Source organism: Tamandua tetradactyla, chromosome 2 (assembly GCF_023851605.1).
Source record: "Tamandua tetradactyla isolate mTamTet1 chromosome 2, mTamTet1.pri, whole genome shotgun sequence".
NCBI classification, from domain to species: domain Eukaryota; kingdom Metazoa; phylum Chordata; class Mammalia; order Pilosa; family Myrmecophagidae; genus Tamandua; species Tamandua tetradactyla.
The window spans coordinates 142,567,146-142,583,977 of NC_135328.1; the positions used below are offsets into that span (position 1 = coordinate 142,567,146).

Consider the following 16,832-nt stretch of genomic DNA (forward strand, 5'->3'; position numbering starts at 1 on the left):
GGTACACTTGTTCCTGTTGATGACAGAATATTAAAACATTAGTTTCCTGAAGTTTGCAATAGGAACACTGTTTCCCATACACCCTTATACTACTAACTGCTTGTAATAGTGTTGTACATTTGTTCTAGTTCATGAAAGAGTTTTTCTAATATTTATACTGTCTATCACAGTCATCGTCCACCACAAGAGTCACTATGTTATACATTCCCATATCTTCTCATTTTCCTTCTGGTGACATACATGACTCCAAAACGTCCCCTTTCTGCCACATTCACACATGATTCAGTGCTGTTAGTTATTCTCACAATAACATGCTACTGTCACCACTATTCATTTCCAAACAGTGAAGTTCAACCTAGTTAAACATTCTGCGCATATTAAATAACCACTCCCCACTGAGGCTTTATTCCTAGCCAGATCTCATACTTCCGTGTGACCTTCAGCCAGCTGCAACCTCTCTGAGCCACGTCTATAAAAATGAGGCTTAGAAGACCAGCCTCACTGGTGGTCGTGAGGACCAAATGAGAGAGCCGATATAAAAACTGGGTAAACTAAAATGTATGTGTTTGGAAGGTATCATTATTGTATTAGGAAAGTCAAGTCTTTCCTACAACAACTTTGATATTTTAAAGTATAGACATTATGACATAGCTGACATAGGATTCTCTAAAATAGACTGAAGTTTCTGTCAGACCACCTTTTTGATATGATATGATCACATCATAGATATTATGCAATTTTAGCATTAATCATTATGGTTACATGATATTAAAGGCATATGCAGTTTAGCCAAAGCATGGCCCCAGGTATCTAATAATAAATTAATAAAATAATCTCATACCCTGATATATGTTTTGTAGTGCTGATACAAAAATACAAGGTAAAAATAACATAGGTCCGGCTGCCTAGACAGAACCCATCAGGTCTGGTCGTGAGTCCTCCGAGCTGCCTCTGGGCCCCTGGGAGCACCCTGGAGACTTGCTGAGCACAAAAACTTCTGTTGTAATTCTTCCTTGGCTCTGTCCAGGACCTTCTTCCTGGTTTAATTATTATGAAATCCTTCTTTTGCTTATTTTTAATAAGCAAATGTTATTTTTACCTTGTATTTTATTTTAACTTTTTAAAAATTTTATAATATGATATACATACAACGCAAAGAAAGAAAAAGGCAATAGTTTTCAAAGCACTCTTTGCAAGTAGTTATAGGACAGATCCCAGAGTTTTTCATGGCTACCATACCATCATCTCAGATTTTTTCTTCTAGCTGCTCCAGAATGTGGGAGGCTAGAAGGAATAAGTATTTTTTTTATCATCACAATCAACTTTATTTTCTTTTTTGTGAAAAATAGCGTGTATACAAAAAAGCAATAGCTTTCAAAGCACATCACAACAATTAGTTTTAGAACAGATTTCAGAGTTTGGTATGGGTTACAATTCCACAGTTTTAGGTTTTTACACTGCTCTAAGATACCAGAGACTAAAAGAAATATCAATGTAATGACTCAGCACCCATACTCATTTGTTAAACCCGACCTTCTCTGTGTAACTCCACCATCACCTTTGATCTTTCTCCCACTCTTTAGGGGTGTTGGGCTTTGCCCATTCTAACTTCGTCACGTTGGAAGGGGCTGTTGATGGTATGAGGTAGGGTTTACCTTGTCCTTAAACACAGAAACAGCCGTCCTTAAATCGCAGAGCTGGACGTAGTGTGCACAGTGCTGTCTTTCCCTCTGCTTGGTGTCGGCGGAACAGTTGTGCTTCTCGCTGCCTGCTGTCGCTTCGTGCTGGGTGTGTGCGCCTCCCCGTGGGGCTGGGGAGCCATGTCCCCAGGCCCTCCTGCCCTTGTCCTGGTGACTCATTTCACACGCTGCCTGCTCTGTTGTCTAGGAGGAGCCGCGGGTGGTGGATACGCCCAGGTCATCCCCATGGAGGAGGTAAGACCGGAAGCGCTGTGTGTCTACAGCTGCTTTTCTCTCCCCACCCTTTGTGCCACAGGCCTTTAGCCGCAATCCCTACATCCAGAAGGCTATGAGAACCAAAAACATTTACACAACTTGTTTGCTGGAAAACCTGATATTTCCTATTAGGAGCTACTGATGCATTCTGTTTATGCCCCGTGGTGCGAGTATTCCTATGTTTTGCCGCAGATATGTCATTTTGGATTATGTGTGCCGACCTAGACCCTGCTGAGGGTGTTCATAAGTACATTATGTGTACATCACACTCTGAATCCCAGGAATTCTGAATCCCAAAACCAATCGGGGTGAGGGTCCTAGATAAGAGGATATGGACTTGTGTGTCCACCTCCCATCTCTTATAGTGTGAAATTCAGTACACTTGCACTCTAAACTCTGAATGGAGACTCCAAAATAAAGGATTTCCATAGAAAGATGGGTACACAGAGCTGCAGGTGTCGCGTCTCATTTCCGCAGGAGCTCCTTGGGCACCTCCTCTGTCGCTGTCCCACCCGCCTTATCTGACCAGCACCCAGCCCTCATCAGCCCTGGGCTGTTAACCCTCTTAGCTTGGGTTCTAAAGCCCATACACGGGCAGGTCACTGTCCCACGTGATCTATCCCAAAAGTGACCCCTTCCTCAACAGCGTGGCATGGAAATTCGTCCCAGCTACTGCCACCCCTCTCTCCATCCCCACCACTCAGTCCTCCACATGCTTCTCTCTTTCTACCATGTCATGCTCCTCACAAACTCCTGCCCTGGATGCTCTTGATTTCAAGCCTTGTCACATGTCTGGAATGCTCTTGCTTTTCCATCCTCATTACCCAGTTCTTCTGTACATTCTGTTGCACCCCAAACCCCTAGCACCCTGTGTTTACGTCAGTCTATGTTAGTCGGCCGCGGTGAGTAAAGAGGTTACAGGTCCTGGCACACAGTAGGTACTCACTAATAAATAGTTGTTGACATTGTGGAAGGAAATGGACAGCTGTTTTGCCTATGGACACCTGATTCAGGAAAGCTAACTGCAGGGAAGCTAAATAAAGTCCTTACAGAAAAAAATAGCCCCAAGCCTCATAACTGAAGGGGGATGCATAACATTCACAGGGCAGACCCTGGGCTAGGAAACCAGTTGGAGAGGGGTCCAAGGCTCAGAGCAGGGGTAATCGGTCCACGACTTAGCCAGCACTCCTTGAGAGGTTACTGGCATCCTGCTCAGACTGTGGTGAGCTATCTTATGATCCTTGAGAGGCTTGAATATGTGCAGGCACTATGTTCCTGGAGGACAATGACTCTGCAACTTCTGTACCTCTGGATCCCAGCTCTTAGCTCAGTGCCTGACGCTCTGCAGGCACTTTGAGTGCCACAGCCAGACGGTGCATCCGGGCAGACATGCACATAGTCATATGAAAACATATTAGAGTACATTCCAGATGGAATGAAGGATTGAAAGTGACTAAGAGCCGGCCGTGCAAAGAATGAAGGAAATGTTCCATGCAGGAAAAGGGCTTAGATTATTAAGGGACTGGAAGACTCCACCAGTGTGGCTTGAGCCCAGGGAGCCAGAGAGAGAGCAGAGATGTAAGCAGGGCCAGATCGTTCCAGCTGCTGCATTTTATGATCAAGAGCCTGGATTTTACTTGAAGCATCACCGTCAGGTTGTGCAGGGATCTTGACGGGGGAGTAACAAGGCACAAACTGGATTTCCTAAAGAGTGCTCTGGCTCTTGTGTGGAGAACAGATGCAGCAGCCCAGAGTGGATGGTAGGAGTCTAGGAAGGAGATTGAAGCAGCTGCCCAGGGAAAAGATGGTGGTCAGTTGGCTTAGTGAGGATAAAAAAAAAAAAAAAAAGATGGCAGACTTAAGACTTGTGTGCTGATGGGTTGACTAAAATGTGGAGGTGAGAGGAGGGGCGGACTCAAGGATGATGCCCAGGGGTTGAATGACTCAACAGGATCATTTGTGGAAGTGGAGGACCAGAGAGTGATGGGTTTGTGGTTTGAGCTGTGATCTGTGAGGTCACGGTCAGAAGAAGAGTGCTGTTTGGAGCCTGTGAGATATTCAAGTAGATATCAAGGTGATGGCATGGAAAAAACTGGCATCCTATTGTAAAGTGGGCAGAGGGTTCCACACAAGCATCGGGGAAGAAATATTAGCTAGCCAGTGAAGGTTCACCGCCCCTAATAAATCTACATTAGGACCACCATCAGTGACCATGTTACCTGTCGAATTGTCAGAGCAGGATTTTTAAACCTGGCAAAAGAAACTGAAATACGCTGTTACACAGGAAGTGTACGTTGATAAAACTTTTTTGGAGGGGAGTTAGAAATATGGATCAAGTGCCTGAAAAACCCTTTAGTCCAAATAAATTCATTTTTAGTTTATCCAAAAAAGTGATTGTGTGCTCAAAGATTTAATTTTAAAGCTGTTTATTTCCGTATAGTTTATGACATTAAACAATTGGGGGGAAAGCAAAAATGTCTAAAAATAGGACACGAAGTCTTAAAAAATATTTTGAATTTTTCAAAACTATTTTGAAGTATATTTAATGATGTAAAAATGCTAGAAATATAACTAGCCATGGTATAAAATATTAGGGAAGGTGTAATCCCAATTTTTAAAATTATGAATACAGTTTATAAAATATATATTCAAATGGAATTTTTCATATTTTCTCCAGTGAACATTTATAAGTGATAAAATACAATTATAACAGATAAATATAAAGATTTAAGCTCTCAAGAAATTAAAGAAATGCAACTTAAAACACCAGTTTTCATCTATTAAATTAACTTATCTTTTCAATCGAAAGGTACTTTTTCTGAGGTACCTGCTCTGCAAGTGTTTTGCAGGTGATGCTTCACCCTTTCAAAAGGCAATTTGATGATATTAACTGAGACACTTTAGCCAAGTGTAAAATACACTTTCCAAGTATATTCTCCAACCATACTCTTGGAAATATATGATAAGCACCTAATTAAAAAGAAAATAAAAAAACTATTTTTTTAACTCTAGGCTTCTTTACAAGTTTAAAACACAGATGAAATTGGATACATCTTCCCAATTATACATCCATTATATACTGTAATGGTATACAAACAAGATTATAAGTGAATAAATTTTTTTGAAAGATTGTAGCAAATTACAAGAATGTCGTTACTCTATCATGTAAGCTTTTGAAGTTAGAAGGAAAGTAGTAGAATTAATAGCACTGTGAGGGTGATGTATTTTTTCATTTCTCATACTTTGTGCAGTGCTCTATGGTATTCAATTGTTATTGTTTATTTTATGCTCTGCCTCACTCCAAAATATATTTGAAATGACTCTATTTTTGAAACAATAAAAAATGCATAAAAGTAAAGGAAATAAAATACGGAAAACAAATTTTGTCAGTCATTAGGTCCTTGAGAACGTTTTATTCTGTAACCCACGAGTGGAATACTGAGAGGAGAGCTGCTCCGGAGAGTTCTGTCTTGTCAAGTGGAAGAACTTGACATTGGTGTTCTGCTTTAAACTCTAGTGGACTCAGTTCGTTATAAGGATATGTAATTAGCATAATGCTTTATTTACCCAGAGCAATCTTCAGATACTGCTTGAAATACTGTTGAAGCACTGTTTGAAAACAGTAGAAAGACGTTTTCATTTCATTTCCAGTTCAACCTCCACCTGACTGGCGATATACACGCCATCACTGCTGCCAACAACTTGTTGGCAGCTGCAATCGACACGAGGATCCTGCATGAAGGCACACAAACAGATAAGGTGGGAACGATTCCATGTGAGCCCCTTTGGGCATTTATCCTGGGGTTCCTGTATTCTTAAGAAGTTCGTGGAAATGCCTCTGAAATCTGTGAACACTGAAATTTTATTCAAAATGTTGTAGTTGTATATGATCCTACTTTTTAGGGAGTGAAGGCCCGTACTTTGAGCAGATTCTCAAATAGGTTTATGGGCCCTGCCAAATTCTTGGGAGAATGCTCTTAGTTGAATTTTTTTTTTTTGCTGCTTCTGAGGCTGTCTTTTGATATTTCTATAGGCTTCTGTAAATTGTGAGTTTGCTTATCTTAAGAAAAGTTTTCTGCAGGTTTTATTTAAGGCAAATATCTTAGGTCGTAGACCCACATCTTTCTCAAGCTCCCAGAAGATAGAGGAGTTTTTGGAACAAACAACATATTTGACTGTGTCTCTATGCAGGTTGCAGGAGACATTTGTAGGACAGAATTCCTAGCTCTGTCCTAGAAGCAGACACCTGAGTATTTTTTTGCATCTGCACTTAAAAATACCTTTCCAAAAGTGAAGGCTTAAAATATGCTGCTTGCTTTAAAGGTAAGCCAGGCAAAAGTAGCAGCAGTGCCATCTGCACTCATACTGCTACTTTTGAGCCCTGGATTCAAGATTCATGCAGCAGTAATAGCCAACAATGCAGTTCTCCATTTTTTTGATGAAATCTTTTCAGAAGATTCTAGCTATTAGTTGAATTTTTTAAGCCCTGTATTCTTTGCAGTTTGAGTTTTGAAGGCAGACCAGATCTCTTCATTCTGTTGAAGGCCTGGTCTCTGGTCTGCACTAAGGGGAAGGGACAGTTCACTTTTCAAGACGAACACCACCTGCAGCAATCCTAGAGGTACTGTTAAAGAGGTCAGACCCCCTCATTGGTCGGCAGGTGCATATGGTTCAAGAGGTAGCTTACCCACCTAATGGGGACAGGTGCTAATTCTTCATGGACACAGGCTGCAGATAAAAATGGTACTTCCTGACATGTGGTACAACAGGGTCCTGATGTTCATTAATTAAATTCATTCCCTGGTGAGTTTTTTGAAGCAGAATCCAGGCGCATATTAATTTGATTGTGGTCAGGGTCTAGATCGAGAAATATATTTATGCACCATTTTTGCAACGTACACTGTTTCAGATCTAGTGAGATACATTAATATGACAATTTAAAGTCTCCATTGTTGATATTAGTCCAAGAATTTTAATATGGTTTGTAATCTAAAGAGTCTGATAGTAAATGTAATAAACTTTGTTATGTCCTGGTAATTGTCCAAGTTGATGGTTGGTCCATTTGTGGGTATTGATTTTTCCTCTCCTAGGCGCTGTACAGTCGGCTGGTTCCATTAGTGAATGGTGCCCGGGAATTCTCAGAAATTCAGCTTGCTCGACTAAGAGTAAGTTTATAGTTACTTGACATGATTTTGGTTTTCAGATATTCTTTGGGGTTTGAGGCTTTAAAGAGACAGAAAAAAGAAAATATCCAAAAAACACATCACAAAGATTGTCAAAGCCAGAAATTCTGAACTTGACATGATTTTGGTTTTCAGATATTCTTTGGGGTTTGAGGCTTTAAAGAGACAGAAAAATACAGCAGAGAGAGCAGACTTAGACAGGTTAGACCTGGCGACTACACCAGAGCGCTGTGTGGACAAAACCACTTCCTCACTGGGGCTCAGTTTCTGCAGCAGTAAAGTGTGTGTATGTGGGGGGGGAAGCTGCTGATCTGTAAGCACCTCTGACAACTAAACTTTTAGAGTTTTCATGAGTTCTTCTCCTGTAGACACAAGTATTTTTATGAACTACATTTAAAATATAGGAAATAAGGCAACCTTTGAAAATTCATCAGTCTCAATTTTTGTTGCAGCAAGATAGAAGTTTTTTCTTATGAACATGATTTTATTCTTATCCATGTTAGGGTTTTCTAATCCTATTTGCTGCATATGCCCTGCTAACCACGTTGATTTATTTCCCCTAGTTCTGTTTAGAGACTGAAAAATAATCCTTCGCGGTATACTCTTCCAGCACTGGTTAGTATTAGTGGTGTTGATGGGTTGGCTTCAACAACAAGCATTTATTTTCTCATAGCTTCAGAATCTAGAAATCCAGAATGAAGGTACTAGCAAGGCTGTGCTTTCCCCCAGGGTCTGTAAGCATTCTGGTACCTGACTTGCCACCATTTTTTGTGATATCAGGATACCTATGGTCTCCTCCCATGTTCCTCTGGCATCTGGCTATTTATAAGCCACACACCCCCATAATAGGGATCTTAAACGTTCCTGTTCACAAACAAGGCCATACTTTAAGGATTACACAGCTTCAAAGGGCCCTATCGTAAATGGAGTCCCATCCCATCCCCAGGAAGGGGATTAAGAATAAGCACATGTCCTTTGTTGGGGGAAGTAATTCAATCTACCAAAACCCCCTTGTTTCTTGACATAAAACAAAAATCAGTTGATTGGGAATACCGTGCAGTCTGCTGTTCTTGGCAGCTGTGACGTAGTCTCTACTTTCCAGATTCTTATACTCCTTCATTTAAAAAAAGCTTTCTTAGAAAGCATCCTTTACGGAAGTAGATGCTTTAAAAGTTTTAGCTTTTTCTGTCTCACTGAATTAGCCACAACTTGTTTTGAAAAAACAGACTTGGTCTTGCTTGAATTGTTGGTATTTGTGTCTGGGACAGGAAGGAGCGAACAGAGAAGCACTGATTTCGTGGACTGCATTGCACTCTTCCCAGGCATGGCATAGGCACGAGGGCAGCCCTCAGAAGCCCGGGGCCATGGGCAGAGGCGGGCGGCAGCGAGCTGTGTACCAACAACTAGCCACATTTTCACATCCATTTCTTTTAACATTTCACTAGAGAAGTTGTAGGTGAATGAACAATCATGTATGAAATACAGGATTCCCAAACTCAGCCCCACCACCCACACTTTGATCGATGTGGAAAATTCTCTACAACTGTTAACAAGTTTTTCTGTAATTTTACTTTTTTTAAACAGTAGGTACACTTGTTACAACTGATGAAGGATTATCAAAGTAGTACTAAAAATTATTGTCCATAGTAATTTATATAGAGGTATTTTTTCCCTGTATTCCCAACCTGTATTTTCTTTTCATGCATGTCTTTGTTTTTTTTTTTACTCGTCTACCCATACACTGGATCAAGGGGGTGTCAGCCCCAAGGTTTTTTTGTTTCATGTTTGTTTTTTTTTGCATGGACAGGCACTGGGAATCGAACCCTGGTCTCTGGCATGGCAGGCGAGCGCTCTGCCACTGCGCCACCATCGTACCGCCCAGCCCCAAGATTTTTGCAATCACATGGTCACACGATGAAAGCTATATAGTTAATACCGATTTATGTTTTTAAGCTTGTCTCAAAATTTTCAACATCTTCCACTTGTCGGAGACGTTTGGATTTAGACATTTCTTTATAGAAGTAGACCAAACCTACAATTTAATCAAAGAATTTCTGTTTAGTATTTTTGTTTGTTTGCCTCCACCCCAAGAAGAGGAGAGAAGATGAGAGAGTAATATAACTGGGAGCCAAACTAATAGGACCTGGCGACTGGCTCGTGGGAGGCCTAAAACAGGGAAAGAATCAAGAATCATTCTTAATTTTTTTTTTTCTATAATTCTCAAATTTTTGACGTGGGCAGTTAATTATTACCAAGATACTCCCTGGATGCAGGGATTCAAAGAATGGAACAGGGAAAGATGGTCAATTCAGTTTTAGATATAAAGGGCTCAGGTGCCTGTGGGGTGTCTTAAGTACAGCTAATTTTGTTCTCAGATCATGTGAAACTGTGGGATAAACCTGCTCATCCGTAGAGAGGGTTTAGGGCAGGGGGTCCCACACTCTGCTGAACTCTGGAAATACTTGGGGCTCTTTAAAAACTCAGTTTCATTTATTTTTTATTTTTTTTTTTACTAGTCAAGTGAAGCAGTGGGAGTGGAGCAGTTTCATTTTTTAAGGCTTCGTTAGTCATGGAGAAAACAAAACAAAATAAGTAATCTTGATTATATCATGCTCTCTTTTTTTCTAAAACTTGTTACCTTTTTTCCTTTCAATCTCTAGAAACTGGGAATAAATAAGACTGACCCAAGCGCACTGACAGAAGAGGAGATAAGCCAGTTTGCCCGGCTCAACATCGATCCCTCCACTATCACGTGGCAGAGAGGTAGGTGAGGGGGCCTCGGCCGTGGGGGTCTCTCCGATGGTATGGATGGGACATGTTCGGGCTAAAGCTCTGGGGAGGTTCCATTGAGAATATTTATCCTAATTTCATAAATGCATAGCTGTATCTCTTCCCATTTATTCCCCAAGCCCACCATTTCTTTCTCTCATCCTTGCTTCCTATTTAGGAGGAAAAGCCATATCGCTTCCTGTCTTAAGGCCAACAACTGGTTCCCTTCTACCCTCACCTCCAGGGAAAATATCTTTATCCCTCCAACCTCCTCGTCCCCATCTTCGTTTGCCTTTTGTCTCTGTATTTAAAAAAAAAAAAGTCATTGTGCCTCTCTTTGTCCTGCTGCCTCCTCTATCCACCACCCTATTTCTTTCCTTTTACTTCCACACTGCTGGCTCTCGGTAGTTCTCTGGTTCGTACCTTCAGAGTCCATTGTGTGCTTCTACCCACGTATTAGACAATTCTTCCAATATCCTTGTAGCACTTCAAATGCATCTCCAAGGCCCCCTCCTCTTCCTCACTGCCTCGAGGCTGTGCTGCCCTCCCCTCTCTCCCCCTGCCCTCTCCAGCTGTACATCTTGGCTCGCTAAAGGGTGGTACAGTGGAGAAGGGCCAAACTTGGAATGAGGCTGAGCGAACATCTGTGTCCTGACACTTCTACCTGACCTTCAGCTAATGTCTTACTTTGCCAGGTCTGCTTGACAAATTCCACACAATAGGTGGGCTTAAACAATGGATTATTTATTGGCTCATGGTTTCAGAGGCTAGAAATCCCAAATCAAGATACTGGCAAATCTTGCTCTCTCCCGAAATCGGTAGCATTCTGGTGCTGGGGGCAGCAATCCTTGGGGCTCCTTGGTTTGCATGTTTGCCTCCCGTCACCTGGCGGTGTCCTCTCCTTTCTACTTTGCTGTGACTTCTGGGTTCTCTTTGTAAGGCTCTCAGTAATCCAGATTAGGATGCAGCCTCATTCAGTTGGCCGCACCTTAACTAAACATAGCATCTTCCAGAAGTCCTATTTATAAATGGGTTCACACCCACAGGGATGCAGATTAAAATAAGGAACATGCTTTTGCTGGGGAACAGAATTCTGCCTACTAAGCCAATCAGGTGAAATGGGGACGGTGATCTGTACCTCAAGGGCTGTGATTGCAGTGGTTTGTGAAACCTCCAGGGGCTAGGTCAGTGTCAGACGGACTGTTCAGGTCCTTGCTGAACTGCTCTGCTCGGATCTGCCCCCTCCCCCCCTTTCCCCTTTGTACCCAACTTCAGAACGTTTTTATATCAGGTGCCTGATCTATTGCAGTTACCTTCTAATAGGTTTTCGGGCTCCCATTTCCAGCCCCCCCGGTTCAGGTGGTTCATATCAGTTTGGCTGTTGTCCTGTCGTCCCATGCTTAGACGCCTTCCTTGGCCCTTGCGTGGTGTGCTCTCCATCTGGGGGTCTCCCTTGGTCCCGTTCACCCCTACTCAGCCCTCTCTTCCCGTCTCACTGCCTGGGCTGGTCTTGCCCTTTTGGACACAGCTCAGGGAACGCCCCCCCCCCCTTCCCCCACTTCGTGAAGCTTCCCTTTCTGGGGTCCATTCTGTCAGTTCATGAAGAATTTAGTTTTTGACACAAACCACAGGTGGACAAAGATCAGAGGCCACCATTTGTTGGTTGTGCGAATAAACTGAACAAACTACTCACTCTGTGTCTTTATCTCTAAATTGTAGTAATAACTCAGCCTCCCTGTGGGAGGCCCCATTGAAAGGTGAGAGTTCTTTCCAGACCCTAAAGCGCCCTCCAAATGGTCATGAAATGTCAGTTTGATGGGTACCTTTGTCTCCCAGACAAAATTAAAATCTCCTTGGAAACTTTTTTTTTTTTCATTATGAAAGTGATAGCATTCTAGAGCCATATGGAAACATTGACAAAGAGTAAGAACCATTAAATCGCTATACTGAAAAAACAAACTAGTCAATAGTTTTTTGGGGCATCTGGGTTTTTCTCAGAGCTGTAATGATAGTTTAGGCATGTAGATTTTGTATCCTACATTCATTTGTGTCACAGGCGTTTTGCATTTTGTGACCCCGTTGTCATAATGTTTACTTTAAATGACTAGAATATTCCCCCATGGCTGAGCCACAGTTTGCCACGCCTCTGTTATTAAACAGACAACCTCACTTTTAATAACCGCCATGACCATCTTCAGCATTTTTGAAAATAGCCTACCTCTTTTTTCCTAACTTTTTAAAATAACTAGTGACATTCATTATTAAAACAGAAGTATGTCCCAAATTCAGGAGTTAGCGTTGTCGGCGTATTTGTGAGTTTGTGCTACCCTTCAAAACTTTACTTACTTGGGCGAAAGAAACATCATGCCAGTGGGCATTAAAGCATGTCTTAAACCCGGCGTGTGATTTTGCTGGCAGAGAAGTTCACTCACCTGGGCACTCTTCCCTGGCTGCTTTGGGCTCCTGCGAGGGGCCGGCAGAAGCAGATCAGTAGGTCATCCTGGATCTCAGGAGAGAGAGGAAAGTCCCGTGGCCTTGGTGCCCAGGACCTGGGGCAGCCTGATGTCTCCCTGAGCACGTGGAAAAGTCTGAAGTGTTCTGTGGCTGCAGAACGATTTGAATGGAAGTGACGACTTAAAGAAATTATTCCAGATAAGTACTAGAATTAGATTACTTCTCAGGGCCCTAAAGTAAAGAAAACTTTGCAGCTTTTGGCAAACCACGTGGGTCAGAAGAATTTGGAAAGACATTTGCTATTCCCATGAATTAAAATGAGAATTAGGACCCCCAATGAAGTGGACGGAGGACTTTTAATAGTTGGGTGTTTAGAAGGCAGTGTGGGTTTCCACCTGGACATCGTGTGACCCTTCTGGTGAGTTGGTGGTCAGGAAGGAGACACTCAGGACACATGGGGTTGGGAATCCCTACTTTGCTGCATCCTTCAATGCCACCCCCTTTTTCCCTGCCTGTGGGAGACATCTCACTGGTGGCCGTTATCCCATGCCTCATGCGCAAAACCAAGAGGCCTCATGCTCCTGGTTATGGGATGGAACCAAGAACCATAGACTATTCCAGAAACACTTAACATAAGCAGAAAAAAAAGAGAGACATTGTACTGCTTCCCTGTTGCACCTGGATGAGGCAGACATTTTACAGTGGGGCAGGGGCGGGAGGCCTGCCCCTCCAAGCCTCTGCACCCCGCAGGGTTCCTTGGGCGCCACTCCTCACCTTAGACCACAGCCCACCTACATGGGTCCTCAGCAAACTGGCATCGTTACTGCTTCCCAGCAACTGCCCTGCCAGCTTTTTTTAGGGGATCGGAACAGTGTCCTGTGGGGACAAATAGGGGGCCTGCCTCCGATGTGTAGTGTCTTATAGTGCTTCAGCCCTTAGATGGTCAGTACTGGTCATCTGATGAGCTTTTGGACCCACTCTGGATAGTCCTCAAGACACAATCAGCCCTTCAGTATTAGGGTGGAAAACAGACAGATGCCCCTTACACACACATGCACACACACATACACTCATTCACGCACACTCACACCCCACACGTTCTCAACGCACAAACTGTCACCTGTCCCACAGTTCTCTGCGCGGTCACCCACTCACACAGACACACACTGAGATACACGCACTCACACACACACCCTCTTTAGGTCGGAGACCAACATCTTGTCCATGTTTGTATCCCTGCCCAAATAGCACGGGGGCCTGGCACAGAATGGTCCCTTACTGCACATCACTGGAATGAAAAACCATTCTTATGTACCTTCAGCTCAAACTTCAGAGGTCAGAAATTATGTCATGCCTCGTTAACGCACAGTTACTCTCTGGTAAAATTTCTCACAGGTCAAAATTTAACCTTAACATCTCTTCTACATATCACTGATGCCTCTCACATCCCTTTACCTGGACATTGCACTGTGTGGCACCGGGGACCACCCAGCTCTCCCAGGGCATGCTACAGGTACAGGTGGGCTCTTGGTGCCACTGCTTGTAGTCAGTCTTGCCTACTTCTTTTTGCTTGTTTGTTTTCTCTTTGCTAAATGGAAAAAAGCTGAGTTTCCATGTTGACCTGAAATAAAGTTGATAAAAAGATAGCACTAATTTTGTGCCAAGATGGCAATGACAGAGAAGGGAATATCTTTACATTATGACTATGTACAATATGTCTTGGAAATAAAAGGAGTGGTTATAATAATAGTGAGTATCATTCCTTTCATTTTTGTATATACTCAGCATGTATCTCATCTTAAAGAAGGTTTATGATTTTGTGTAAGAGTGTGTGTGAGTGTAGAGTGTGGGTGTGTTTCAGTGTGTCTGGGTGTGTGAGGTGTGTGGAAGTGTTGCGTGTACAGGAGAAAGTCTGTATGAGAGCATGTTAGTGTGAGAGAGTGTGAGTTTTGAATGTGTGTTAGTGTGTATGAGTGTGTGGGAAGGAGAGTTGTGTATGTGCGGGTGGGAGTTTCGTGTGAGAAAGTATGTACGAGTGTATGTTTGAGAGTGTGTTGGTGTGAGTGTGTATGAGCGTTTTGAGTGTGTGTGTGAGGGCATAGGAGAGTGTTTATGTGTGTGAGAGAGAACATTTTACCTGCAGAAAAAGGCACAGGCTTCAGCTGAGCTGGGGAGCGGGGAAGGTGGGCAGGTTTGCTGGTGCTGCATGGGGGAAAGGGGAGAAGAGCTTTCACTCAGCAGATGATAGCTCCCGATACATAATTCCTCTCACCATTTTTGTCAGTGCCATAGCGTATATTTAGTAAGTGGCATCTAGAATGTCTGTGAACAGTCATGAAAGGTATTCCTGAAGGTTGTGATGCTGGCTTTGTTTCCTGGCTTTAAACGTTTGTTTCTCACTTAACCAAATCTATTTCTCACCAACAAAATCTAACTGTGTGCAATTCAAACATGCAGATGAAGAAAGCGGGGAGGGTTGGGGCCAGCTCTAATACAATTGGCTTCTTGCGACTCGAGTCTCAACGTAAAAGTGTCCCTGCTGCAAAACCGCGTATCCTCCCAGCGTGTTCAGAAACGGGACCCCCAGCGCACCCCTGCTCTCAAACTCTGCCCCCCCACCTCTTTCATTTTCTTAAAGCACATGTCACTGGCATTTTCCAGATTATTTATTTAGTCATTTTCTGGTCCACCGCAGGAATCTTGCCTCCCTGAAAGCCAGACCTTACCTGTTTGCTCCCAGAGCCCTGCTAGACAGACACTGCACAGTCAGCACGTTTGTTGATCGACTACACAATCTGCTCTCCTCTCTTTCAGTACTGGATACAAATGACCGATTTCTACGGAAAATAACCATCGGGCAGGCAAGAACAGAGAAGGGGCTTTCCCGCCAGGTAGGTGGGGCCATAGCCCAGGAATGGCACTGTCCTTTTTTTTGTGTTGGTTTTCACTAGTTCAGAGGCTCTTACTCTGGTTTTCTCTTCTCTTTTCCCTGCCTGCCATGGCCAGTGGCTCCTGACACCATCTTAAGGTGTCGTTTCCAATCACCTGGCAGACCTGGGAAAGGGTCTGGAGGAAGATGGCTCCAGTATCATCTTACTGTCCTTTTCATGTGTGTTTTCAGTTGTATTCCTGGGAAAAACAGAGCATCCCTTGGATGTTAATTCTTAAATACTCAGCTGGACACCCATCCGATTAATACTACATCTGCATGTCAACTAAATGAAAAGTGAAAATCTCAGGCATGTTCAAATTTGTAAACCGAAGAACAAAACCTACTTATTTGGCTTAATAGCTTAATTATTTTTTCCTGATGAAGTTTTAGGATAATGTCTTATCACCCAAATCCAGAGAATGTGGGAGAAAAGTGATGACGTCCATCTTCATTTTAGTTGGTCTCCACTGTAGCACACTGTAGTTTATCCCATAATTTTTCAGCCAGGCACAGCGGGCTTCAGATTTTGTTTATTTGTATTAAACTTCGTGTTTTAGAACAGTTTAGATTTACAGCCCTTAAATTTTTAAGCTTTTATTAGCGAATAAGAAAACACTTATTGCATAGATCTTTGGGCCTTTTGAAATATTTTTCTCTTCCGAATCCTAGAACTTGTACATGCAAACAGGTCTGTTTGTTTTGTTTACTCTCTGCCTTCCCCTTGTATAAGGTAGGGGGGATTGGGGGAGGTCTCTTACTCACTGCTGTCTTCCCAGTGCTTAGAACATCTACATAGTAGATGGGCAAGAAAGATTTGTGGAATAAATGGATAGGATACGTAAGACTCTTTACAGAAGGAGAAATAAAATGCCAAGATGAAAAGATATCCACCCTCCCTAATAATCATAAAATATCCCATTGGAAAACAACAATGAAGAATAGCTTGCTTACCAGTGAGATTGGCAAAACATAAACCAGGTGATAATACTAAATTTTAGTGAGGATGCAAGGAGATGGAGACGTTTATACCCTGGTAGGGGAAGTATACATTGGTAAATACTTTTGGGTGGCTGGATGTTAGGATTAAGATTTGAAATGACCCAACAGTTCCCACTTTGGGAATGTTCTAGTTTGCTAGCTGCTGGAATGCAACACATCAGAGATGGACTGGCTTTTAATAAAAGGGCATTTATTTCATTAGCTCCTCAGAGGAAAGGCAGCTTTCAGCTGAGGTTCTTTCTTACATGGGAAGGCACAGGGTGATTTCTGCTGGCCTCTGGGTTCCAACAACTTTCCCTGGGGTGATTCCTTTCTGCATCTCCAAAGGCCTGGACTGAACTGAGTGCTGAGATGAGGTATGCTGAGCTGCCTGGGCTGTGCTACGTTGAGCTCTCTCATTTAAGTGCAAGCCAATTAAATCAAACGTTATTCATTGCAGCAGGCACGCCTCCTAGCCGATGCAGGTGTAATCGGCAACAGATGAGGTTCACATACCATTGGCTCATGTCCACAGCAATAGAATTAGGCACCTTCACCTGG

The 16,832-nt window shown here is 42.9% G+C and overlaps 1 protein-coding gene across 6 annotated transcripts in view; it reads left to right on the plus strand.

Moving 5' to 3' along the window:
* MTHFD1L (methylenetetrahydrofolate dehydrogenase (NADP+ dependent) 1 like) overlaps positions 1-16,832 on the plus strand; it is a 226,996-nt gene that overhangs the window by 74,397 nt on the left and 135,767 nt on the right. For 4 of the 6 annotated variants that reach the window (XM_077149270.1, XM_077149268.1, XM_077149267.1 and 1 more), the window contains exons 13-17: positions 1,888-1,934; positions 5,607-5,714; positions 7,046-7,120; positions 9,799-9,901; positions 15,176-15,252. In XM_077149270.1, the coding sequence (XP_077005385.1) occupies positions 1,888-1,934; positions 5,607-5,714; positions 7,046-7,120; positions 9,799-9,901; positions 15,176-15,252 (410 nt within the window). Of the gene's footprint in view, positions 1-1,887; positions 1,935-5,526; positions 5,715-7,045; positions 7,121-9,798; positions 9,902-15,175; positions 15,253-16,832 lie in introns of those variants that run through there. The other 2 variants (XR_013170826.1, XR_013170827.1) reach the window with 2 other exon arrangements.